The 24,995-nt window shown below is 50.8% G+C and overlaps 1 protein-coding gene across 7 annotated transcripts; it reads right to left on the bottom strand.

Annotated features, from left to right (window-relative positions):
• Positions 1 to 15: 15 nt before the first annotated feature.
• On the bottom strand, positions 16 to 24,995 carry ADGRD2 (adhesion G protein-coupled receptor D2). 7 transcript variants are annotated; one of them, XM_048966401.1, is made up of 26 exons: positions 24,455 to 24,995; positions 22,961 to 23,128; positions 22,810 to 22,873; positions 22,344 to 22,574; positions 21,617 to 22,270; positions 20,902 to 21,000; positions 20,337 to 20,422; positions 19,670 to 19,951; positions 18,396 to 18,507; positions 18,083 to 18,217; positions 17,667 to 17,787; positions 16,953 to 17,058; positions 16,637 to 16,692; positions 16,072 to 16,198; positions 15,858 to 15,961; positions 15,125 to 15,227; positions 14,633 to 14,786; positions 13,699 to 13,832; positions 12,959 to 13,074; positions 11,464 to 11,584; positions 7,738 to 7,779; positions 7,482 to 7,535; positions 6,978 to 7,119; positions 6,384 to 6,442; positions 4,426 to 4,456; positions 16 to 1,198 (listed from the first exon to the last, which is right to left on the bottom strand). In XM_048966401.1, the coding sequence occupies exons 2-26, from the start codon at positions 23,000 to 23,002 to the stop codon at positions 1,191 to 1,193; spliced, it is 3,183 nt and encodes a 1,060-aa protein (XP_048822358.1). In that variant the 5' UTR covers positions 23,003 to 23,128; positions 24,455 to 24,995; the 3' UTR covers positions 16 to 1,190. The 7 variants fall into 7 exon arrangements, with proteins under 7 accessions (XP_048822358.1, XP_048822352.1, XP_048822356.1 ...); XM_048966395.1 differs by lacking the exon at positions 16 to 1,198 and adding an exon at positions 3,234 to 3,437; XM_048966399.1 differs by lacking the exon at positions 16 to 1,198 and adding an exon at positions 3,234 to 3,437 and having other exon boundaries at positions 19,670 to 19,948.

Below are 24,995 nucleotides of genomic sequence, written 5' to 3'. Positions count from 1 at the left end.
AGCCCCCCAGCCCCCATCCCATGGGACCCCAGCAGGAGGGGACCACTGCTGTGGCTCAATAGGAGGGCATCAGTGACTCAGGACCTGATTCCAAGTGCTGCTGTAATTGCCATAGCAACTCTGAGTATGTTTTGCAAATAAGCTTGAGAATTATAGCATTTAGGAGGCAATGGGCAATGCCATGTGCTGAGGGAGGGAGCAAAACCTCAGCAGAGCATCAAGCAATGGCTGTGAAGGCAGTGCCACTGGCAGAGCCCTGAGCAGGGACTCCCCTGCCCCCGACAGCTGGAAATGCTGACACCAGAAGTGGTGTTTCTGCACCCAGATTGTGGTTTTTGGCCAGTACAGAGATGTTTTGAGGGTTGCGGTTTCCATCAATAAATAAATGCCATCCGGCACAAGCTGTGCTGAGACCAAGGAAGGAACACGGCGTGATGGGACAGCCAGCCCATGGGATCACAGAGCCCCGATCCCTCGCATTGCAGCCCTGCACCACTTCCAACCTGTGAAGCTATCGCACGTGCCCACGGAACTGTTCCCAGGGACAAATTACAGGGAGAGAAGGCTGCCTTTAAAAATCAGCATTTACTGTCATCATAACCAGCAAAAAAAACCACGTTTCATGCGCTCTACACACTATAAAGTAACAGGAGAAGCAGTCCAAGGCACAGAATGGAGGGAGTACATAACGCCAGCTGGAGGGGGGAGCAACCAGCCAGATGGGAAACCAGGAGGAGAAGGGAGATTTTTTTGTCCAAAACACAGCCAAAGAAGTTATTAAAGTCAGCTGGTTTAGAAAAGAATTGAAGCGAGCCGCCGTCTTCCCTGATGCCTATGCTTCCCATGCAGCCCAGCACCAATCCTGCCCTGCAGAGCGATGCTCTCCCCCTGTGTGGGCACAGCCCTGGGCACAGTGTGTCCCACACCACATCCTCCAAGTGAAACCAGCTCTGGTAGTGGCACAACCAGCGCTGGCAGCAATGTGGTGCTGGGGATGTGTGGAGTGCCTTCAGCAGCACACGGAGCCCAATGGCCCTGTGAGAACCCCCTGCAGCCCCTGTCCTGCCGTGGCTTTCATGATGCTCAGAAGAAGCACAGTTAGCAGCCCTCCATGGGAAGCAGCTCCTCTGCCCACCATCCTCCTGGCTGTTTGAAGAACCACCAGTTTCATGGCACTCAGAAACCTCCTCTCAGAAACCTAAAGCAAAAGAGAGATGGACTGAGCCGCACTGGCTGTGAGAAGGGCAGGGTGGCTCCCCACTGCCCTGCTGGGGTCCTGGGGCACAGGCAGAGAGCAGGAAGACTTCTTCAGCTGCTCAGCAGTGACATACACCAGACACACTGCACAGGGCACCGTCAGCTCTGAATGCACCGAATAAAGGTTTCAGCAAGATTTAATGTAAATACCAATGGTATTGTGGAAGAGAGCACTGATTCTGCCTGGGCTGCGCTTCCCCCATCAAGGTACAGGGCCCTCTCTGCCCAGCTGGGAGGGACAGCAGCACCCAGGACAGGGAGGGACAGGGCAGCCCAGTGGGTTGGCATTTCCCCAGCACCCATGGCACGCTCAGTGCCTGGCTGGCTGCAGATCCCTGAGATCCACCATTTCCCCATTATTTTAAAAGAAATCCTACTGAAGGCAGTATTGAGAGAGTTGCAGAAATACTCAATATTGATCACAGAAAGGCTGGCCCGTGGAAACAAGATCCATGTTGCTATGTGTGGCTTAGCAACATATAAATGTATTCAAACCGAATAATGAAATTATCGTGGGGAAACAAAGAAGCCATCACTTGAAGAGATGGAGGATGTGGAGGCCTCTTGGAGCTCTTGTTCACCAAGACAAGGAAGACAGCACTTATTGTTTGTGCAAACATGTGAATCCCCCCAGCCATCCCCTTCTTACATAATGGGTGTAATGAATCTGGGCAGAGTGCTCCATGCAACGCACATCTTTGTACAGCTGGGCTGGAGCTCATTACTGCGAAAAGCACGCGGCCCCTCCGAGTGAATTGAGTCCTTGGAAGGGGAGACCGAATATTGGGGGTGAGAGAGAGGGAGGGCTGTGGGGGCAGCACTCAGCCCCAGCCTGCCTGTGCCGCAGCCACCCTGCTGAACAGCATGCTGTGTGCTCCTGAACCTGGCTGGGCCTTTACCTGGGCTCAATCTGCCTTCACCCTCACACACAGCAAAGTGCCCTGAGCCCTTCTGTCTTGCACCATGAACCCCACGGGTGACCCCTGCATGGGCAGCAAGAGCATGGCTGCACTCAATTACTGCAAAGGGGTGAGGCAGATGGATGCCACCCCAGGCTCTGCTGGGCAGCTGCAAGCAGGTCCTGCCAGCCCCCAGCTTCCTCCCTCCAGCCCACGAGATCTCCTGGTTCAGGCAGGGGCAGGCAGTATCCTCCTGCATCTTTGCATAACCTCCTGCAGGCCTGCTGCTGGCACCATGACAATCTGCATTAGAGCTGGCTGGAAGTTTTCAAATAAACACATTTGGGGCAAAGTACATCTCTCGCATTAAACTATTTGGGGAGAAAACAGAAGAGAGTATTCAGATGATTTGTCTCTCAATCACCATCAAACACAGAGGACTACGGCTTGCTTCCCCGGCAGCTGTTTTCCCCAAGAGCTACACAGCATTTTGTGCTGCCAAACAAGCTGAGACGACCATGTGCAATGCTGCCCTGCCCTGGGGTCATCCCAGCATTACTGCAGCTGGACACTGCTGCCTTGTACTTCATATGTTTAATGGCTGGAAGCACTTATCTTTGAGTCCTGCGCCTCGTTGCAGAGCAGCACAGCGCCGTGCTCGCTGCCTTACATGCACACAAGTGTGAGAGGAGGGCTCTTCTGGTTCAAGGAGATCTTCTCCGTCACCCTCAGGCTGAAGCACAGCCCAAGCCGTGGCCCCAGGTGCGAGCAGAGCTGCTCTCCAGGCTCGCAGGGAGCTGTGTGCACGTGGGCCCACTCCAGCTGTTGCTTCCCCTGCAGTTGTGTGGTTGGTGACCCAGGGAGAGGGGAGGCACCAAGCCAGGCCCCAGGACTGGCCAGCCTGTGCATGGGCCCTGCCAGTTCTCCTAACCCCAGAGGCATGGCACTGCGAGGCTCCCTTCCATGTGCTCAGGGCTGTGCGTTTTTTTAAATATACACTGGGGGCTTACCTGAGAAAGCAAAAACAAGCTAAACAGCCCACCTCTTTACACAGCTGGAGTTTAATTACACATGTGGCTCATTAAAATAGGCAGGAGCAGGTGAGGCTGAGATGCACCAGTGCACGTGCTCAGCGTGCACAGTGCTGAGCCTGGGACTGCAGCACGTTTACTCCCAAACACTGCTGTCTGCCTCGTTCATGTGTCCACTGTGGGGAGGAAAGCTGTAAGGCTTCTGGGTGGCATCTTCTCGAAAACAGTCTAAGCTTGCCCTGCTTAGACACTTAATATGGAGCAAAATCAGAACCTGCTAATGCACTGCATCCCTTGACAAAAGAAAATGTAACAACGCAGAAAAAATAATATCAATCCATCCCTGCTGCTTCTTCCCTGCACTGTCTGCTTGAGTGACCCCATCGAGAGACTGCATTGAGAGTGCTTGCAGTACTCATCAGTGACAGATAAAAAATAAAACAAAACAAAATACACTGCACCTGTGTGCAGAGGAGTCGGGGACCTGCCCAAAGCAGGGCAGGGAGCTGAGCTGCTGCCAGCCCCCCCAGCACTGCAGCCCAGCAAAGGTCTGGGGCTTAGAAGGGATTTCTGTTTTCAGTTCTACCCACCTTCATGGTGACATTGGCCTTTCTACAACCTGAAACAGAAGAAGCTAAATGGCTGCTTTTAAGCTCATAAATCCATCCCTGTCTGAACACCCCATCTTTCCTGGCTTCCCTTCTCCAGGAGCAAGTTGCTCCTAACACCCGCCCATGATTCCTGCAGCAGCTGTTGCTTTGCAATACCCTGTGGCATTAAAGAACTGCAGCCACCCCTGGAAGCAGCCTGAATCTAGCCAAGCAGCCCAGGGTGCTGGACCCTTCCCACTGCTGCCTGGTGCCTGCACGCATCTGTTGCATGGCTGCTGCCTTCCAGTCTGTGAGCTGCAGCTTCACTGGTGCGCAGCAAATTGCAGACAGGTGGAGGCAGCAGGAAGGCTGCAGAGATGCTGGAAAAAGCCACATGGGTGCTGGGAGATGAGCAGCTATGGCCAAGCTCTGCAGGGCCTCCGTGCACACCCTGCTCCTCACCCCTGCTGCAGGGCATGCCTCAGCACTTTGCCAGGACTGCAGCCACCAAGGCATGATGGAAATAAAACACTTCCTACAGTCAGAGCAAAATAACCCGCCCTCCACCCTCCAGTTCATGCTTCACAATGCAATCAGAGAAAGGAGGATTGGCATAAAATAAATTGAAGATGAAGAAGGAAATGTTACCTGAGGATTTGAATGCTGTCAGCTCTACAGCCTGAAAGAGGGAAGAACATTTGTTAGCAGAAGGCACGGGTCAGTCTGCTGCATAGCTGGAACCCCCAGCCCTCCCTGCCAAGGCCAGCAAGGCTCCTCACAGCACCAAGCTGCCCTCTCTTGCAAGCGAGCTCCTGCAGTGCCTGCACCCAGCCCCACAGAGATGGGTGCTCTGCAGGGCTCCCTGCAACTCACTGCACCTCTTGGCAGCTCCGCTGCTCAGCCCCAGCCCTGGTGTGACCTGCAGCCTGGGCACTTGCTAGAAGCATTGTGAAAACCAGGAGCAGAGCAGAGAGAACTTCCTTGTGCGTGGAGAAGTCCGCACATAAACTTCTTCCATGTGCCCAAGTGATGGTTAATGCTCCAAGGTGTGAAATTCCTGCTCCCAGCCCCACAACAATAAATATCACCAAACAACATTTTAAAAAGCTGAAACACAAAGAACATCTTGTCTGTGTTTGTATCTTCACTTGCTTGGTGTTTTGTCGTTTTAAGTGTTTTCAAACGTTTTTAAGTAGCATCCTCTCTTCATCCAAACTATTGTGCAGCTGCCAGCGGCATTCTTAATTCACAGCTCCTCCAGAGAGTTACATGAGTCACTTTGGCAGGGAGCAGGAAAACAGCACTGACTTATATAACGCAGCAAGCAGTGCCCATTAGCCGGGGGTGGCACGACGCAGGGCCCTGTGCCCTGCCAACCCCACTGCCAGGGCCTGATGCTGAACAGAGCCGCTCAGCAGTGCGGGGCTCATGGCTCCACAGGGGCACAGGTTGGCATGGGGCGCAGTGCTGTGCCCATCCTCGCCCCCCAAGATGCAGGCACCAGCCTGGCCTGCTGCACGCTGCTGAGCGCACCTTTGTTAGCAAGGAAACAAATACATTGAAAATGAAATGTTTAAGCAGCAATGACACACTAAAGTCCTAGGTGACCCTCATACAGAGGAAAGCAGTTTCTGTCTTTGCTTGCTAGGAAATGCCATGGCCTTGGCATTTAGGAAATCTGCCTCCTAATACCCCTTGCATTAGACAACTCAGGCCTCTGGGCTAATCTCTTTAGCCCACGTCTCGCGTTTTGTGCCAGAGAGCTTAACTCTGCTCCCAGTTTACACAGCAAACACCTGGCTGGTTGAGAAAAGCATCACCTGCGAATTCTGGTCGGTGTTTAGCATGAAGGAGGAATGGCATTAACCGCAGTATAAATCACGGGAGATGAAAATATGGATTTTATTGAGTGGCTTCAAAATGATATGCCAGCTATAGAAGTATTATCTATTGGATAAATAAGAGCTGTCTATGTGACACAGGTTTTCAAAGGATAAATATTAGAGAGGGAGAGAGAGATCCTTCAGTGAGAGACTTATACGAAAGTAGTTGGATTTTATTCTGAGGAAATTACAGCACTTGTAAGTCAAGTGCACAAGGACTGATGATCATTTCAATAGTGGGAGATGGAAGTGGTATCAGAGTAGTCAAATTTAAATTGTTTTCCACTTTAGGCCATACCTTGCTGAGCTCTGCATCAGGCGTCTGCCAGGGAAGTGAAATGGCTGCAGAACACTGGGCTGCCCTCCTTGGTTGGATACAACCTGGCTGCTGCACAGACAGCAAACCCCTGCTGTGTTAAATCTGCAGTCCCTGGAGGAAGCCTCCTGCCTTGATCTGAACCATCCTCTGCTCACTGCTTTACAAACTCAATTTCACTAGCTCCTGTTCATTCGTATCCCTTGCCATAGATCACCCCTCCATCACGCTCCTCTCCAGGAGAGGGGCTGCAAGCCCTGAGTGCAGCGGGGAACAAAGCAGCAGCAGGTCCAGTTCCCCACAGCTCAGAGGGGAGTGCTCTCCTTGAAAACGTCCGCTCTGGGGGTTTCCTCCCCACTGCTCTCCGTGTAGCTGAAGGTGGACGAATATCAGAAGGCATTACCTACCGGTCTCTCTGGTGCCATGATTGATGAAATCCCCATGGGAATTTTGCCTCCAAAGTTGCCTAGGGGACAAAGCAGCACAGTGAATTTGGAGATTGGAATAGAAATATTCATGCTTTACCAATAAACTTTGCATTCCCTGAACATCATCCACTGAACCAAAGGGCCAGCCATAATTGCAAGTATATTCTTGCACCCACAAACTGGATGGAGCATGCAACACCTTTTTTCCCTAAAGCTCAAAAAGCTATTTCCCATCACCACCTTCACCTACTCTCCTCTAGAAAATCCATTTTTAGACACAAACATGGATTCTTGCCTGAAAATAGGGCAATGCTGCATAATGCAGTTATGAGAACCCCTTGCTCATGCTCAGCCAGCCCACAGGGACAGCCCTGATCCCTCTGAGACCCACGTGCTCACAGTCCCTTGCTTTCCCTGGGAACCCTTCATCCCATGCTGTGCTCACCCTGTGTGCTCACACGGGCCCAATGTACAAATGGGTTCAGCGCCCTGCCAAGTGAATGCATACCAACATTCAAGCCTTGGGATAAACTGTGGTCTCATGATAGAGTCTGGGCCAACAACTCTCTTTACCTCTGTTGGTGATGTTCTTCACTGGAGGATCTTTCTGCACAGGGTTTGAAGAGGCACTCGCTGCTGCAGGACTCGGTTTCCCGGTCTCCCAGGAGGTGGTGTTTCTTGGACTTGATAAGTAGTTGATGGGATGAGAGCAGTTCTGCAGTGACAGGGAAGAAATTCAGGTCAGTGAAAACTGTAACGTGTATTTACTGGATCCAGATCCAACTTTAAAGATTGGTTTGATCTACACTGCTACCCCTGGGACATGAGCTCTCATCCCACCCCGGTGCAGAAGGCTGTCTCCTAATCTGGGGCGATGATCTTGGGTCTGCATTGTCCAACAAGACTGCAAAGGAAGGAACCAGCCTCTGTTCTTCCTACACAGGACAAGTGGGAAGGAAAATAAGACTTCTTTCCAACATTATCCCCTTAAAGGAGTCCAAACATACGTAGCTAGGGCCCTCCTATGATGGGTGAAGGATGAACAAAGGGGGGCAGCAAGGCTTCTTTGTGACTTACTGTGAATGAGAGTGCTTTTTTCTTGTCCTTCATCCTCTGGATGGCATTCCGCACCTGAAGAAGAGCAAGGACATTACAGAGGGACACAGCAACTCAAGCAGAGCAAGACATCCTCCAGCAAGACACAGACAAAAAGCAATAGCTATCCCAGAAGCACAGTCTGTGCTATGCCCTCTGTTGCATCAACTACAATCCCAGCTACTGCTTCACTGCTACTCTGAAGAGTGACAAAGCCTCAGTCAGGGGTATCTCTTACCTCACTGTTATAGATTGCATAGACCAGGAATATATAAAGGCCCTGAAAAGGAAAGAACACAGAAAGTTAGAGATGTACAGCTGCTTTGCTGCTACTTTCCATGGGAGGAAATGAGTTTGATGCGTATTAGAACAGTTGAGGATGAGGCTAAGGGGAAGAGGCAGACATTGGGCACAACCAGGGAAAAGCTGGGCTAGAAGAGCATTCCTAAAGTCAAGCCCGAGAAAAGTTTCTTCACAGAGAGTCCAAAGGAGAGGAGGTTTCTGTTCCAGTCCCTCTTCCTTTCCCTCTCCCTCTATCTCACCTCTCAGCAGCAGTTCAGGCACTCGGCAGAAGTTGCTTTGTGCCTCTCTGGAGTCATTTAGGGGGAGCCGGCATCTCCAGCTGGGCCCCGCTGCTCCCCTCACCCAACACTCTCCCACACTCCTCTTCACTGATGCATGCAAAATCCCTCCAGAAACACCTCCTTCAGATCTCAGAAACAGAAACCACCAAGAATTTGTTGCAAGGGAAACTGAAGTCCAGGAAGGAGCACTCCCTTCCCGCTGAGCCCATGGACGGGGACCTGGACCATCCTCCCACAAAACGCAGCGTGATGCTGTGGACAATTCCTCTGTCCCATGTAGTGACAGACCACTGCGTGCCAGCAGGAGCCTCTGATGCATGTTTAGGGGGTATTGATTCAGAGGCTTTCTGCAGCCTGGGTAAAACCTTCCCAGACTGGCACCCCATGGCTCGGGATGCACGGTCTTGGCCCCCCTCCCTCCCACCAAACTGGTGCTCCTGTATGAAAGCACCGGGCACCAGCAAGCAACCAAATGCTGTGCCACAGCCCAAAGCTCTGTTCTAACCCACAGCTCGTGTCTCACACAAGCTGTACAGCAGGAAGGACTCTGGGCACAGCCCGGAGCGAGCACCACCTGGAGGCCACAGCCAGGGGCTAATTACAGCTCCAGACCAACAATTTTGGCCTTAAGGCAGCCCTATCTGGTCCACCAGATTTATGTTATATCTGTAGGGTGTTTGTTATCGCAGCTAGATAAATCAGCTGCAGCAAGAAAAGTAATCCATCTTGTCTTCAATGAGCCTCGCTCTTCATCTGCGAGCTCTTGGCAGGCGTAATGGTAGCAATACCCTGGCGCCGTGCCACGACCTGTCCTTCAGACAACAACGCTGGTCACTCCTCCAGAGCAGATTTCTGGCCAGGCTGCCAAGGCAGGTCTTCCTTGAAATAATCATTCTGTAGGAAAGTGGAGTGGGGGAGGGAGCGCTGAGGTCAGCGGGGAGGAAAGCAAGGAAGAAGAGGAGGCCCAGCTGCAGTGGCGGGCGGAAGCAGAGCTGTGGCGCAGGGCTGCACCAGAGGAGCTGCTCTTGCCCTGCTGCTGCCCACACCGCCTCCTCCCCAGCAAAGCAGAGCCGCCATCTTCCTCAGCGGCCGCCATCACGAGCAGCTCCGGCTCCACTCAGGGAGGGGTCAAAGAAGCAAGCAGCCATCACTGGGGAATAACTGCTCAGCACAGTGCTGTGCAGTCCTCCAGATTTGTCCCAGGAACTGCTGGATGAGTGGGAGATACATGAAATAGCTTCAGGAATAAAGGCAGCCGGCCCGAGGCCGTGCCACAGGCAGGGCACAGTGGCAGGAAGGGCAGCACCTCATTCTGACTGTGCGCTGCCGGGGTCAAGGCTGCGGGGCAGGGTCAGAGCTGGAGGGGGCACCCCAGGAGCAACCAGAGCACCCCCAGTCATCCCACCCGTATCAGGACAGCTCGTGGCACCGGGGTCCCTTCCCCACTCTGTCAGCCCGGTTCAGTTCTGGGCAGCTGGCTCTGCTGCTGGTGCTCAGCAGGTGCCCAGCGATGTAAAGCAAGGGTAAGCTGTCAGTGAAGCACATAGAAACAGTTTTTTCCTGCATCTGTCTCACTCGGATTTCACAGCCCAATGCCTTGCAAGGCTTTCCAGCTGGTTTCTCCTATGGTGGCAGAGGTGTGAAGCCCTCACAGTATCAGCAGAATTGGGCAAAACAGGAGCCCTGGGCTGACCCCAGCCCCGATCTCATGGTGGTAGCAGAGGGGCTGCATTGACCAATTACAGGTTTCTTGCCTTGTTAGCTGGGCAGGACAGGGACTGCTGGCTCATCTTGGTCGGGTTTTGGCCACAGCACTGCAGCCCCCTGGGGCGCAGCACCTCACGATGCTGCTTCTTGCTGGGCTGAGCTCTCATGCTGCCTGGCTGGAGGAGGAGCTGCCAGGTGTGGTGTCAATGCACAGAGTAACCTTGAAAACAGTCTTCATTTTCCTCAGCTAAATAGAAAGCAGTCAAACAAACAACTACAGCAGCAAAACTTTCCAGTACAACACCAGCACATAAAGAAGCACACCAGCCTTAGAGGAAATCCCAAGGCAATCTATAGAAGCTGTCCTCAATAGGCCAGCCAGAAAAGAAGCTGAAATATGACGTTTTTATCCCAGCTTTTTCTCAACTCCACAGTTGCCCACCAGCATCAAAATTCCTTTTCTAGGGTAATTTCCAAACTGACCTGAACTTAGCAAAGAAGGAGTAGAAGGCAAACAAGCACTGCATATTCATGGGCAAACCCTTGACTGTTTGCCCACACAACCAGACTCACACTGAGTATTAGGAGAAAGAAGAAAAACAAAAGAAGCAGTAACTTAGAAAGCAAAGGAAGAAAACAAATCTTTATCCAGCTACCATCTCTTCTCCTATCTCACCCAAGGTGGATGTTGCTGCTTGCTATCTCTGCTATCATTGCTGTGCTTTCCGTTGCAGGATCCAAAACAAAGAGGCAGATGGAGGACTTCTACAACCAAAATTTAAATGGCTTGGAGTATAGTAACCAATTACTCTTGAATTGGATCCCCTGGAGTAAAATTTGCCTTCAAGAACTGGGCAAGGGATTCTGAAAAATAGACATGTGAGTATCTAGTACAAAGCCACAGAACTGACTGTGGGTGAACGCTGGTGTTATCTGGACTGGTCCAGTCTTTGTACCTGGGGCTGGGCTGAGGCCGTGTAGATTCTTTGCTGCCAGGAACTACCTGTCTGTGAAGATGCCTCCCTTTTGCCTTGGGATAACTATCTCTCCTGCAAATATCAGGAGCAGTGGTGTTTAGTGCTTCTCTAGCTCCATCTACAGCTGCTTTCTTTCAAGGTTTGGAATGCTTTGTCAGCCAGGTTGTTGATGCTTTGAATTGCATGTGGCAATTCAGCAAGCCCTTATGATATTTTGTCACCATGTGTCCCTGAGGCTCAGCCTCCTGAGGTCATGGGAATAGTTCCACCTCAGTGCAGAACAAAGCACTCCTTGCTGCTGTAACTAATACAATTTACTTTGCTTTTTTAATCACTTAAACACTGGTTAAAGTTTTCTTCTTTTGAAGAAACCAGTAAAGTTGGAAGAAAAATGAAGTTCCCTAACGTAAGAAATAAGATTTGAGCTAGAAAGATGTAGCACCAGTAGGACACTCCAGAGGCTGGTGCAGAGGGGACATCAGATGGATGAGTTGCACAGGGCATATCTTTCATGTCTTGGGAGCAGGAGCTTAAGTTTCTCCAGATAAAATAGCACAACAATTTGGGAAACTTGGGCTGGACTTCAAGCCTGACAAAGTTTCCCAGCTGGTAATGCAGGTGGATTGCACTGCAGCATGAGAAACAGCAGGTACCTGCTTGGCTGTGAGGTGAGGATGAAGGTGGCTCAGGACTCACCTGGAGGGAGTTAAGCACGATGAAGACGTAGGCCCAAATGATGCTGAGGTGGACAAGGATCCCACACACCCATGTCAGTCCCAGCACAGGCAGCAGCACCAAGATGGGTTTGGCTGTGGCCCTGTCAGAAAGTAAAGCTCAGAGTTACTTGGGCATGTTTAAAAGCAGAAGCATTGCACTGGCACCATACTAAGCTGTGGAGCACTGTGGGTTCTGGAGCACTCTGCCCTGTATTTTGCAGTTTAGAAGAGAGCTCTCCTTGTTTTTACCCGGGAGACGGCTCTGTACCCCCAAAAAGCGTCTCTGACGAGGTGCTGAGCAAGCAGCACCCAAGATGGTAGCAATGAAACATTCCTTTGCAAGCAAAATTAGAGGAGAAAAACCAAACACTTCACTTCCCAGCCTGCGATGTGCCAGCCTTGCTCTTTTTTTATCATTGATAGTTAATAAGAAGGGAGCTCTTTGACGTCATTAGCCATGAGAAAATAGCTATTTCCCTGGAGTTGCTGCTACAAGAAGGGCTTCTGTAGTTGTTTTACAAGCACATGGATGTCACCCTGCCCTCCTGCACTGCCCTATCTTTGTGCCTCTGTAATTTCGGGAAAATTTATTTATGATAGAGGGGAACAATGCGTGTCTAGCAGGGGTATCTGGCGCCAGCTAACAACAATAAAAATTCATAGAGATGATAAAGTAGTGACTCAAGCAGCAGTTTTTAGAGGTCTCCCTACATTAACTGATTACAGAAGTCCATGTTGCCTCTCCTTCCCCATGTAATTGCCGCCGGGGCTCCTTTCAATCCACCAAGTCCCAAGCATTTAGAAAATGCTTTTTATTATTTTAAATAGCCCAAAGCCCCTATACTGGGTACATCTTCTGGTAAGCATGTACAAGTGCTATGGAAGTAATGACTTTGAACCACAAAGTTCTGTGGAAAGGACTCCCTTTTTTGACTCGGATCTCTGTGAAATTCCAGGAAACCAGGCACTTCATGTCCCTTGGCTCCTGAAAACACTTGAGGCTGCTCCCTCACCTCCCTGTAGTTACTGTTTTACAGGATGTCTGCACACCTGACAGCAAGCTGCTCAGCAGCACAGAGGTTTAATGTTCTCAGTGGTTAAGAGTCCAGCAGAGGAACTGCCTTTGAGTGATGCTCAGCCACTCTAGAGGAGAAAATCCTTTCTATCCAGACAGCTTCAACTCAGACTGTCATCACATGCAGTGAGACACACTGCATGTGTCAGGCTGCCAGGCTGCCCAGGGAGGTGGTGGAGTCTCCTTCTCTGGAGACATTCAAGACCTGCCTGGACGCCTACCTGTGCGACCTACTGTAGGGAACCTGCTTTGGCAGGGGGGTTGGACTCGATGATCTCTGGAGGTCCCTTCCAACCCCTACAATTCTGTGATTCTGTGATTCTGTGAGACAAAGACCCTCGGTTTAACAGCATTTCCATTTCATTCTATACTCCTTCAGCCAGCGCTGTGATCTGCTTACCATATTTGTATTCCAATCTGGTTCTCCAGGCTGCTGTTGGGTGTCAGCATCTTTGCCCTCCTGCGAGCACTGGACACAGTCACCACCACCACCCGGAAAAGCACAAAGGTGTTCACCTGTCAGAAAAGAGCCAGCAGACCCATTAAGCTTCAGTGACCTGAACTCCAGTGCGGTGAGTCTCTTTTCTGGGAAGTCAGTAACTAATTATCAGAATGTGAAGAGACGTGTTATCGCTCCTGAGAAAAATGAAATACCTTATAGGGTTATCAGCACAAGTATCAGGTCTGTAAAAACTGATCTCAAAACCTTTCCCAAGGAATGTCTTGTTAAGAGGCTGCTCTAGCCTCCTTCAGCGCTGCACCTTTTCCTGCTGCCGTGTTGTTCTGCTGTGATACTGATAACTACTTCAAGGATGATATTCCCATATGATGAGCAGATCTTTATTTAAGGTGAAGTCACATTTAGCCTACACATTTATCACCATTCCTAGTCTAACAGACAAAACAGAATCTAGTCAACACAATTTTATTAACTATTTTTTAATATAAAAAAATCTGTTTTGATTAAAAAGACTTGTGGAGCTATGTGTGAAGTTTAACAAAAATTCCCAACTCAAAAACCACCAGGAAAGCCAGTGAGCAAGCATTTAGCTGCAGAAGTGCTGGGACTGCTGACTCTGCAGTGCTTTCCTCAAACCAGGATGCAGGAATCAGACCTGCCAGGAAGGCTTTGGCACTTACTGCCAGGATGAAGAGAACAGGCCCAACAAAGGCCCAGATGATATTGGTCTGAACATTCAGCCAGCAGTGGTTGTCTGCCACATAGTTATTGAAGGAAGTTGCAAGGGTCACACCCACGATAATGGCTGGAAGGCCTGCACAAATTAAAAAATACGTATAAATAAAAGGATAAAATAAATTAGAACCCAGAAAAAGCAAGTATGACCCGAGCAGATCAGCTGAGCTCTAGAAAATTGCTTCAGAACCCCCATGACCCGACATGCTGCAGCATGAGCCAGCTCAGCCTCCTAAACCCCACTACAATGTGAATTTACTACAGCTGAAATCTGCCCCAGCTCTACAAGACCAGATTTATATGCTGTCAGCATCACTTTTTTTAGATGTAAAGCATTACAAATCCTGAGCCCTGACCAATTTACTCAGACTGCTGTTTTAACAAAATGAACGATCAAAAACATAAAACAATGCAAAATACTGTAACTACTTTTTCAGTATGCAACTAGGTATGTGTTTTGCAAGGTGCGCTGACCTAAATAAGCTTCTCTTCAATATAAATCTGTTTATTCCAATGAATTTTATGCACCCAAAGGAATCACTCAGAATGAAGACTGCTTAATCAAGAACATAACTATATTTTAATAACAAATACAGTAGCGATTCTCTACAAGAATTTACCACGAGCTTCTTCCTCTTGTTCTTTGTATTGAACCCTTGGTTTTAGAGAAATAACAGAAATGCTTTTTAGCTTACATCTTGAGAGTGGTGATTTGATACATTAGGGTATGAAAGCCTCTGAGGAACAGTGACAGCAGGCTCTCATATTGAGCCAAGCCAAGCATTGGTCTGACTGCACCACTTCTGGGGGAATTTCTCCTATTTTCTGAAACGTTTGCTATAGAAAATAATTGATGCATGTTTCTGAGTCTGTAGATACCCCAGCCTGTCGCGTAGTAGAACTTCATTCTCCTGTCTTCACTCATGTTGACTGCTACCACCTTACTCCACAGGAGAAGCCCCTCAACCAGCATCCACGAGAAGGCTGCCATGAATGAGAGATGAAGGAAGGCAGTGACCAGAAAACACAGCACCTGGAGAGAAATCACATGCTCCTTCAGGAAGAAAAGTCCTCTGGAAAATTCTGAGAATGTGCATCCAGGAAGAAAACTGCAACTCCTACATTGCTGTTCTACAACTGCTTGTATTTCCTGAAGGCTTTTGTGGTAAGAAGCAAGAGGTGAACTTTCCTGACAGATTGCACACTTCAAACACAGAGTCACAATTCTTTCCTAGATGCAAACTACAGGTAGCTAATGAAATGTTAATAGAAGGAATTAAACTTCTGTTAGCTCTGCCGATGATAACACCTCAGCAGGACTGGTCCTGCAAGGGAAACTGGTCCTGCGAGGGTATGTTTTAGTGAGCTTACCTGGTTGGTCTTGGCCAATTCACTGAACATGAGCAGAGCTTCTGCTGCAGCTAATGCAAAGATCAGGTTCTTGTGTACAGTTGTTCGTTCATTCTTGGGGACACTGGGGGAGGAGACATGAAGACCTCAGCTGCAGGCAAGTGAAGGGATTTGAAGTGTTCTGAAGGGTGCTTGCTGGGCTGTGCAGACCTGCCTGGATAATGTGTGATCTTTCTACTATTCACTGCAAAGATGACAGTCCAAAGAGGCAAAGGACTGCCACGGTGCACAAGCACTTGGTGCTGGGAAGCACTCAGCTCTGCCCTTGGCCAGTGCTCTGAGGGACAGGCAGGGAGTAGGTGGAGGATTCACTGCTATACTCACACAGGGCAGATCTCTGTGCTTGCTGAGTGAGAAACAGTCTTTGCACTGTTTATTTTATAAAAATTAGCTCTACCGGAGCAGCTTTTATGGGAAACAATGTTTGTCTGATAAATGCCTTTCCATGGGCACTGAGGTGTGAGCACAGCTCATGTAAATATCTCCATGGAAACCACAGTATTGCATCCCCTCCATAGGCAATGCCAGCCTCTCCTTTCCCTACCCTCTGCTGCCAGCAACCGACTGCAGCTCCCCAGCTCTCCCCCGCCCATCAACAGAACTTGACACTGACAAGCTGTGCTTTCTGCACTTGTACTGAGGCAAAATATCAAACAAAAACTATACAAAGGCCACAAGTAATAACTCTTCTTACCCAACCACCAAGAATAAAATGAAGGTAACAAGCAGGGCACAAAAGGAAACTCCACATCCGATAAAAGTCAAGGTTTGTAGTGTGAGCTCCTCCTTGGTGGTCCTCTGCCCCAGTCATGGAACAACAAAAGGCAAAACCCCCGTGAATTAACAACGTGCTGCTTGCAATTCCTGCACCCACCCCCCAGGTCAGTTGAGAAAGGCTGCTTGCTCACCTTTATCTCATACACTTGCAGCAGCACAGCAAAGTTTGTGGTGTGGTTGCAGAAACAGACAGTGGAATCTGGGAGAGATGTCACCACAGAGCAGCCAGCTGTTGACCACATCCCAGCAGCATCTGGGCTAACATGCGGCAAAAGAAAATGAAAACATATTAAAATGACTGGCAACTTTAACAGAAAGCCAAGGCACTGAGGGAATTTCATGTGGAGTTGCAATGAGGAAGGAGAGGGTAACAGATGGCACTTCTAGTGGTTTGGTCTCAGCAGGTTTGCCTTATTCAGTAGGCTTGCACAGGAAAATTGTCCTGAATGCTTGTGTACCTACAAGCCTTTCTGGTAGGTAACAAATCAAGGCTGACCATTTTAGTTGTATGTACCTCATTAAAAGTCACTTGCTTTTGAGTGACTTTTCTAAAGGAGAGAACTCTATTCTAGCAGATAGCAGATGTGAGAGAATTACAGATCCTTACTTTTTACCTTTACATTTATGCTGTTATGTTTGTTTTTGCAGTGAAAATAAAAGCTTATAAATCTGGTGACCTGAACAAGAGCAAGGCACCTGAGGCTGAAGTTCCAGAAGGCACAGATGGGCCCCACCAGCTTATCAGGCAGGTCCTGCAAGAGAGATGGAAAAGAAGAGGTTGCACAGCCACACACGCATGCGATGCAGACTGGTGGCAGCCATTTGCCAGGCTGCAGCGTAGCAGAGCAAGGGCTGTCAGTGTGAGACATCACCTCCCAGGGAAAACGGAGGGCAAGGTAAGAGCTGGGTGTGGGACACACAGAGCCCAAGAGTCCTGGAGGTCTTGGGCAAGCTCATGGCACTGCCTGGGGGTTTGGCTGTGCCGTGCTCCTAGCTGAGGTGGGGGATGTACCTGGGTGCGGTGCTGCAGATGGTAGCGCACAGAAGTGCTTATCTCCTGGTAATCGCTGAGCACGGTGGATGAAATGACAGCAGTGCCCACCGCAGTGCTCAGGTACCTGCGAGGGAAAGCACGCTGCTCAGAGAGCGCCACCGGGCGTGCTCAGAAAGCAGGACCGTGCTTCATACGAGACAGGGCGCGCGGTGCCTCCGACCCGCCGGCGAACAAAAAGCCCCGGGCTCCAGCAGCGAGGCTCGGAGCAGCCGCGCGGGGGCCGCGAGCAGCGCCGTGGCGGAGCGCCGGGCCGAGCGGCGGATGCGCGGGCGGCCGTCGCCCCCTGGCGGTCAGGAGCTCCGTCCGGCTGCGGGGCTCTGCACGCCGGCTGTGCTCCTGACGGTCAGCGCAGCAGTCCCGCAGTCCCTAACTCACCCAGCGGAGAAGCTCGTTCCCAAAAGCACGCAGGGGACGTTGTGGTGCACGTAGCACGTGCTGCCACAGCACAACTCGGGCCGGGACGCGTAGAGGCATCTTTGCCTCCCCTGAGCCCTGACTGCTGGGCCCCTTTCTATTTGCCTCCCCGGAAATCTAGGGGCGAAGGTGACTGGGATGGGATGGAGCAGGGTGGATGTCAGCCCAAAGAAAGAGGCGCTGAGAAACTCAAGAAACGGACTTCAAAATGGATTCTCCCCCACCCCACTGGTGCAAGGGGGTTTCTGCTTCACTCACTTCTGTCCTCCATCGGAGGCGGCCACGTCTTGAAAGGCAGCCCTGCTGCCTGGGCCGGGCAGGCAGTGCTGCAGGGAGCTGTAGCCAAACCACATGTTCTTCACTGTGACCCTGCGGAGACCTGGGCAGAGAGAGCACTGTAGGATGGGTGCAGGCACACAGGGCAGCCCAGGTCTCAGCACTGCTGCCCCAGGACTGGATGCACAATGCTGTGTGTCTTGTGCTCCCCCACCTCCAAGCTGTGCCTGTGGAGAAGCCCCACATAACCTCCCCCACTGCCCCTCACCCTTTCATGGAGTGTGTCTCCTCCATGTGCTCCTCCAGACAGCCTGTGGGCAGAGTAAAGACCCTTCCTGCTGAATGTGCTGCAGAAGTGCCACAGGAAGAACCAGCAAACAGCAGGCTTCGTGGCCTACCTTTGGCTTTCAGTCTTTGAATCTCTTCAACAGGGATTTCAATGAAGTCAGGCCTGTCCTCCTCAGGGCTCTGGATCAGGTATGTCTCACTGCTCAGCTGCTGACTGCTCAGCTCCAGCTTCCTGACCTCTATCCCTGTAGCAGAGGCAAAGTCAGGCACTGAAACAGAGTTCAGCCTTTGTCCAGAGCTGCTGTGCAGCAAAAAGCTGTCAGGATATTATAACCACAGCCAAGAGTCACAGCAGCAGGTGGACCCTGAGCCAGGTCCTCGTGAGATGCTCCCCTGTTCTCTGCACCTCACAGTGCCACTCACCAATATTTTGATGCTGGATTCTGATCTTTGTCCTCCCTGAAGTCAGCAGTGGGGCCAGAAGTGACACCACTCTGTCACAGAGCTCAACAACAGCCATAGGCCCTCCGACAGCCTGGAAACATGCAGAGAATAACAGAAGTCAGCACCTGCACTGCTAATTCACAGTTCTCACACCTCACAATAGTTTTCACGAGTGCTTAGTCTTTGTCAGAAGAAGAGATGTTGGGGCTTAGCGCTTTTGCTTTGCTTTTCTACGTATGTCCTCTTCAAAGGCAAACATTCCCAGTTCCTTTAGCAGTGGTGAAAAGACTTGCAAGCAGGGAAACTTGCCAGTGTTCATAAATAGCCACTAAACAGAAAGCAAACAAATAAAGAAGCTTCTGGGAAGCAAAGAAACAAACTGCATTTTAGATCAGACTCCTGAATTTCGGTGAAACTGCGAAATGACCCTGAAAAGGTTTTGCCACTGGAGGCGGGAAGGTGACTGGCCCAAGTGCAGCACAGGTGCCACCGCTGTGCACAGTCAAAGGCCTCCCAGCAACATCAGGTCCTTCCTCCTTTTGCAGATACATCTCCTACACCACCTACGCTGAGCCAGGGCTGGTTTTATGCCACTATCAGGAAGCTGTGAGTAATTGTGGACACAAACTATCCAGCATCCTTTCATCTCTGGAGGTTCCTGGCTCCCTCCCCATGCTGGCTCAGTTCTGAAGCGCTGGCCTGGCTGAGCTCTGTCACAGTTTTCCCAGAGACAGGTGGAGAATGTGGGCCATACAAATACATGCGAGCTGTAAAAAAGACCCGTGTGAGAAGGGAAAAAGCCAGTGAAGAAAATCCTAACGGGGGTGGGATGATGGAAATTCCTCACATAAAGTTTGATGGTGATTTGAACAGTATGGGGTCTGGTGATAGACAACTTCTTGGCAGCCACTTATGGAAAATACAACAAACTGGAAGTGCCCTGCCAGAGACAGAAGGATGTGGGAACAAGGAATCTACATAGCGCCAGAGTCCACAAACTGTGTGCAATTCTGCAAATCTGGGCTGTCAAAGTGGAGAAGCTTGAAAGAGCCGAGCTGGCCTTTGGAGCGAACCCTTCTCTGCGCTGGCACAAAGGCTGTGTGCCCATCCTCACTGCGGTTACTTGAGCTCCAGAGTATGGCCATAAAGGACACGCGACTGTGCAAAGAAGTCTTCAGCCCACAGTCATACTGCAAGCCAAGGACCTGCACACAGAGCAAATGAGCTGATGAGGCACGCAGCTGGCACATCACCTGGCTGATGGATGACCACGTTTCAATATTCTGCTCTTCCAGGATTAACTCAGTCACTTCCATGTAATATTGGCCCAACTGCTCCAGCATCTCCAGCTCCTCTCTCTCCTGGACTTCCACGTCAGCAACTTCCTTTAGTAACTGAAGCACCATGAGGAGGTCAGAGGATGCCACAGGTGTCTTTTCTTTCCTCAGAACAGTTGCCAGGACATCAAGAGTACCGAGAGCGACAGAGAGGTTCATGTCTCGGACGTTACTTGTAAAGATGTTCTCAGGAATCTGCTGTGGAAAGGAAATCAGCATAGCTTAGGTCAGTGCAGAGCTGTGATCTCTGCCCAACTGCCAGCTATGCAGTGTGCTGGGACCACGAGCAACACATTGCATGCCCTAACCCTAACACCACCAGCTGGCACACCTCAGGGCAAGGAGCTCTGCCCTGACATTTTGAACTCTTTTGTCCCCCTCAACCTCATCCAACCCAAAGCCACAGTTTGCTTAATCACAGCACAAGTTACAGCTGTGCTGGTTGCATTCTCCAACAGCAGCTTGGAAGAGGCCACAGGCATAATTTTTAGCAAAGTTGTGTCAAATAACAGCAGAAATCAGCAACCTCAACAGCTCCTGCTGCTCACAGTGCCCTGAAGCCATCAGCTGCTGCAGGACTCACCACCATCCTCTTTGCAAGTGTGTTCACATGGCTGACAAGCAAATGGCTGGATTCCAGCTGAGCTTTTTTCAATTGCCAATATGCATCTGAGAAGAAAACAAAAGCATAACCATAGCTGTTCTGTCTAGCAGTGTGGCTGACATATGCTCTGCTCAAAAGCTGGGGAATGCTCTCAGATGCTGGCTGAGCTCGTAGGACAGCCAGGACAAGGAGACCTCACAGCTGCATTTTATTTCTAGTACAAGATCCCATCTGGAGAGACAGCACAACGCCTTTGTCTCCTCCCCACTCCCCCCACCACGTCTGGAGATGCTGGAATTATGAAGCACCCTGCAGCATAGTATCCAGAAGCCACATAACTCTATAAGGACCACTTCACTGGTGAGTAACAGTATAATCCATCAGACCACATACTGACATAGCAAAGTCACTGCTAGGGCACGTTTTCCGTGTAGTCTCTTCAGAGCAGACACTGGGCCTCCCCACTGCTGACTGTGAGCCTAGCTTGGACCCCCGGGAATGAATGCTGTGGAACCAATGAACGAATAAATAACAGATGCCGTACCCTTTCTGTAGCGACAGATAAAAGGCAAAGATTGCAAACAAGACGTGTGACGGAATGCGCTGCTGCCAACTTCAAAAACTCGACATTCTTCAACAGGCCCTGTAGAAACACACAAACAGAAGGCCCACCACTCCCCAAAGACACGTCAGGCCCAAGCAGATCTTGCTTCCTGTAAGCAAGCCGTGAGCTCTGTTGAAGACAAAAGCTGTGAACTGCTCTGAAACTAGTTGCACTGCTTTGCTGCAGCAGTGCCGAGAGTGGGCCCAAGGTGCTTCTAACATCCAGAAAAAACTGGAGGAGGTGGCAATGCCAGGTCCTGAGCTCATATGTTATCAGGACTGCCAAACCAATCTGGTTGACAGACAGACCCCTCCCCCAGCAGCCCATGGAAACATCAGGTATGCAAACCCCAGAAACACCATCACTGCCAAGTAAGCATTTCTCATGGAAGGGTGAATGAGTTTCATTAGCTCGGGGCATCAGAGCAGCTATCTTTGCTAGGGTGACTGCAGGGGTTTTCAATGACCAAGGATTTCATGAGTTATGGCTCTAAGGACAATTTGGAAATTGCTCATCCCAGCTCTGAACCTCCTTGCACTTTCCTTCCCAAAGAAGATGGTCTTTTCCACAAACTGCAAAAGTTCCCTCACTGAGGACAGGATTTGTTTCTCAGGCCATCCCTTGCTGACCTCATGCAGAGGAAGGCAGGACTTACCTGGGCAAAGAAACTGTGCAGTCACTTCCTCAACAGTGCTTTCAATCTCCAGAGCATTCAAGCTCCACCCAAACACAAGCTCTTGTTCTACCATCCAGCACGACCGAACATTCTCAATCTGCTCCGTGCTCAGGACTTTCTGCCAGATATGCAAGTCTGTGATGTTCCCACTGAAGGACTCTTTTGCCTTGAAGGTGCCCCCGAGGGAATCTTGATCCTGCCCAATTATGAAAGTGCCCTGGCCGTAGATGGCCTGAGGGGCAGCCAACCCTGCAGTACACAGGCCGCTGGCAGATGCCCTCCTTTTACCATCAGCATAGATGGCCCAGGTCCCATTTTCCTGCTGCCACGTCACACAGAAGTGATGCCACTGTCCATCCGCACGGAACACAGGCAGGTATGGGGAATGGTGCCCATGGACAATGAGAGCAAATCTAACAAAGCCTTCCTCATCAACAAAGCCACGGAGCTGGAATTCGTTAATAAAAGCTGGCACAGCATAGGAAAAGACAGTAGCAATCTCCTGAGTCCTGGTGTCCCACTGGAGATGGGCACAGGCTGTGACAGCAGGCAGCACTGGGAAGTCAGAGAGCACCTTCACATATTTTGTGTCTGTTTTGACTCCAAACACCAGGACTGGCACAATATGGTTTCCTAGAAAGAGAAATTCCAGCTGGCATGAGCAAGTTTTGCCTATGATTCTTCTTCATCTTCCACTTATACTCACGTCTCCATTTTGGTTTGTGCAGGACCCCGTCCCTTTCGTTCAGCCAGACAGAACCTCTGATGTGGTGGGACTGCAGCAGTTTGCTGAAGGATGATTGCTCGCTGTCTGGGGGCTCAAAAAGCAGCTGAGCAAAGCGCTGGTCACAGAACCTCTCTGCATGCCACCAGTCCAAAGCAGTGGGCACGTATTCATACATGTGTCTCAAGGTCTCTATCATAACAGGAGCAAAATCTGAAGGAAAAAAACAGAGTAGAGCGTGTGCCTTAGGAAGCAACAGCCAGCCTGCAGGATGCACAGTGATGGGCAGAAGGCAGCGCAGTTGGCTGCACGAATGTAACTTTAGCTACAAAATAGAGGCTCAGATAAGTTTTTTTACTTTCACTTCTGCAGTGGAACACTTTTAATGCATTGTTGCTCTGTGCTGAATATTGCTTGTAAAAACAGCAGTTCTGATGAGAACACTCACCTTTAGAAGTCTGATTCTCAGCAAGAGCTGCAGAGGCAAAGAGGCTCCTGGATAGACTGCCAACCTGTTGGGAAGGCTGTTCTGTAACACTCCCATAAAGCACTGACACTGTCTCAAATATTCACATTATTAAAATTATTGTAAAACTCACCAGAAAGCTGAAGAACCAAGAATCAGGTCTCAAGTCTCTCATGCTGACCAACTGGCAAGCTTTCAGCCCTTGCTAGAACAAACAAGATATTACTGGAGGTGCACTGCAGAGGCAGGAGCATTCCACAGAAAGACAATCCGTGGAGCAGGGCTGTTATTCTCAGAAAGTCTGGAATTCAAATCAAGAAAAGGGCTTTCTGAGGCACCTTTCCTGGATGTTGTCCCACCAGTTCTCAGTTCTCCTTGAAGAACAGAAGGTATCAGTCTAACATCTGTTTCCAGGATACAGAGTAATTAATGATAAAACATATATGGATGTGTGATATCAATAGACGGGCAAGTTAACCTCTTTATCTGCATTAACTAAATAAAAGAGCCATCATAATTACATCGTTAAGCAGCGCCAACTCACGGGTAGCTTTTCACATCTCTTTTAAAGTCCGAGGGAACACAGCTCTGGCACAGCTCCTGCTGACCTGCAGCCCCATCCTCCATAGTGTAACACCTGTCTGTGCAGGGCATCCTGCTCCAGAAATTGGAGTGCAAGGCCGCATAAAGCCAGCAAGGGCGTAGATAAGGGTTTGTAAAGAGACAAACATGGGAACTGGCAGTGCGACCTTCAGGGCAAACAAGCCCTACAGCTGTCTCTCCGCAGTGACACTGCGAGCTGCGAGAAATCTCTTTGACCCCAGTGAGACTCTTGCTGCACTGTGTGTACAGTAAAACTGCAGTAAAAGCACTTTGCTGCTAAGGGACTAAGGAGATGTGCTCTGAAGCCCTGACTCTAACGACGTTCTGAAATGGTTCAGCAGCGACTTTACAGAATCAGAACCACAGAATCACAGAATTGTAGGGGTTGGAAAGGACCTCCAGAGATCATCGAGTCCAACCCCCCTGCCAAAGCAGGGTATCCCTAGGTATCTTTGGTGAACTTGTACCGATTCTTTTTCATCAAAAAAGCTTGAAAACCCTTACGAGCAGAGCGCACAGCTCCCCACCCGACAGTGCTACCGGGGAAGTTTGGAGCGGGGGCAGTGAAATAAGCGGGATACGGGGAGCTGGTAGCGATGCGGGGCGGGTGAGAGGGACAGCTCGCCACAGCCGTCGAGGAGGACGGGGCGGCAGCGGGGCGGGCAGCGGGGCTCGGCATCACCGCCCTGCTGAAGCGGGGGGCGGCCCCGCTCTGCCCCGCGGGGACACCGCGCTCCGCACCCCGCCGCCCGCACCCCGCAGTCCCCCCCGCAGAGCGCCCAGCCGCCGGCCTCACCCGTGACGCGCACCGGCGCCCGAATGGCGGTGGCGACGCGGAGCCCCGGGCGGAGCGGGCTCCGACCCCCGCAACGGAGCCGGCTCTCCGGCGCGCCCCGCGCCCCAACCCGCATGCTGGAGGGAGCTCTTTCCAGGCAGTCGCCGTTCCGGGAAAGTCCCCGATAAGGCTAATGCAGGAAAACTGGTCCCTGGCCCTGGCAGGAAAAAAGAGGCAGTGGGGAATTACCGGGGATCCTTCTAGCAGTGAGCGTCGAGCAGGAGCGTGCTCAGGAGATCCGCGTGAAGAAGATCGGCCCTAAAGGGATGACCGCGGCGCGGAGTGAGACAGGCTCACGAGAGACAGGAGCCCCGGCGGCACCGTCGGCGTAACCCTGGAGTGACGTCCTCCAGCTTCACGTCGTGGCATCCCCTCAGCGCCGGGGTCCCCGCAGCAGCCCCAGGGCCGGATCAGGCCAGCGCGGAGCAGGCGAGGGCTGCAGGGCCACGGGCAGCGCCATGGGCAGCGCTGCAGCCGCCTCGCAGGGCCGAGCTGCCCTTATGATTAATGCCCATTCACTTTTGCTACAGCAACAGGCGCGCAGTTCCCACTCCTCCCTCTCTGTGAATGCTTGAATCACACCATGGATTCACGGGCAACTGGCTTTTGTTCTTCAGGGTCTTCGTCCGGGAATGAAGGCAATTATCACATCTCAGCGCCTCTGCTTGCCGCAGTAAATCTCTCAGAGAAGAATGGACCTTTGAGACAGCTGCTCGGGGCTGCTTAGTCA

Source organism: Lagopus muta, chromosome 19 (genome assembly GCF_023343835.1).
Source record: "Lagopus muta isolate bLagMut1 chromosome 19, bLagMut1 primary, whole genome shotgun sequence".
NCBI classification, from domain to species: Eukaryota; Metazoa; Chordata; class Aves; order Galliformes; family Phasianidae; genus Lagopus; species Lagopus muta.
Note: the sequence above shows the minus strand (reverse complement) of the source record. Positions and strands in the feature narration are given on the sequence as shown.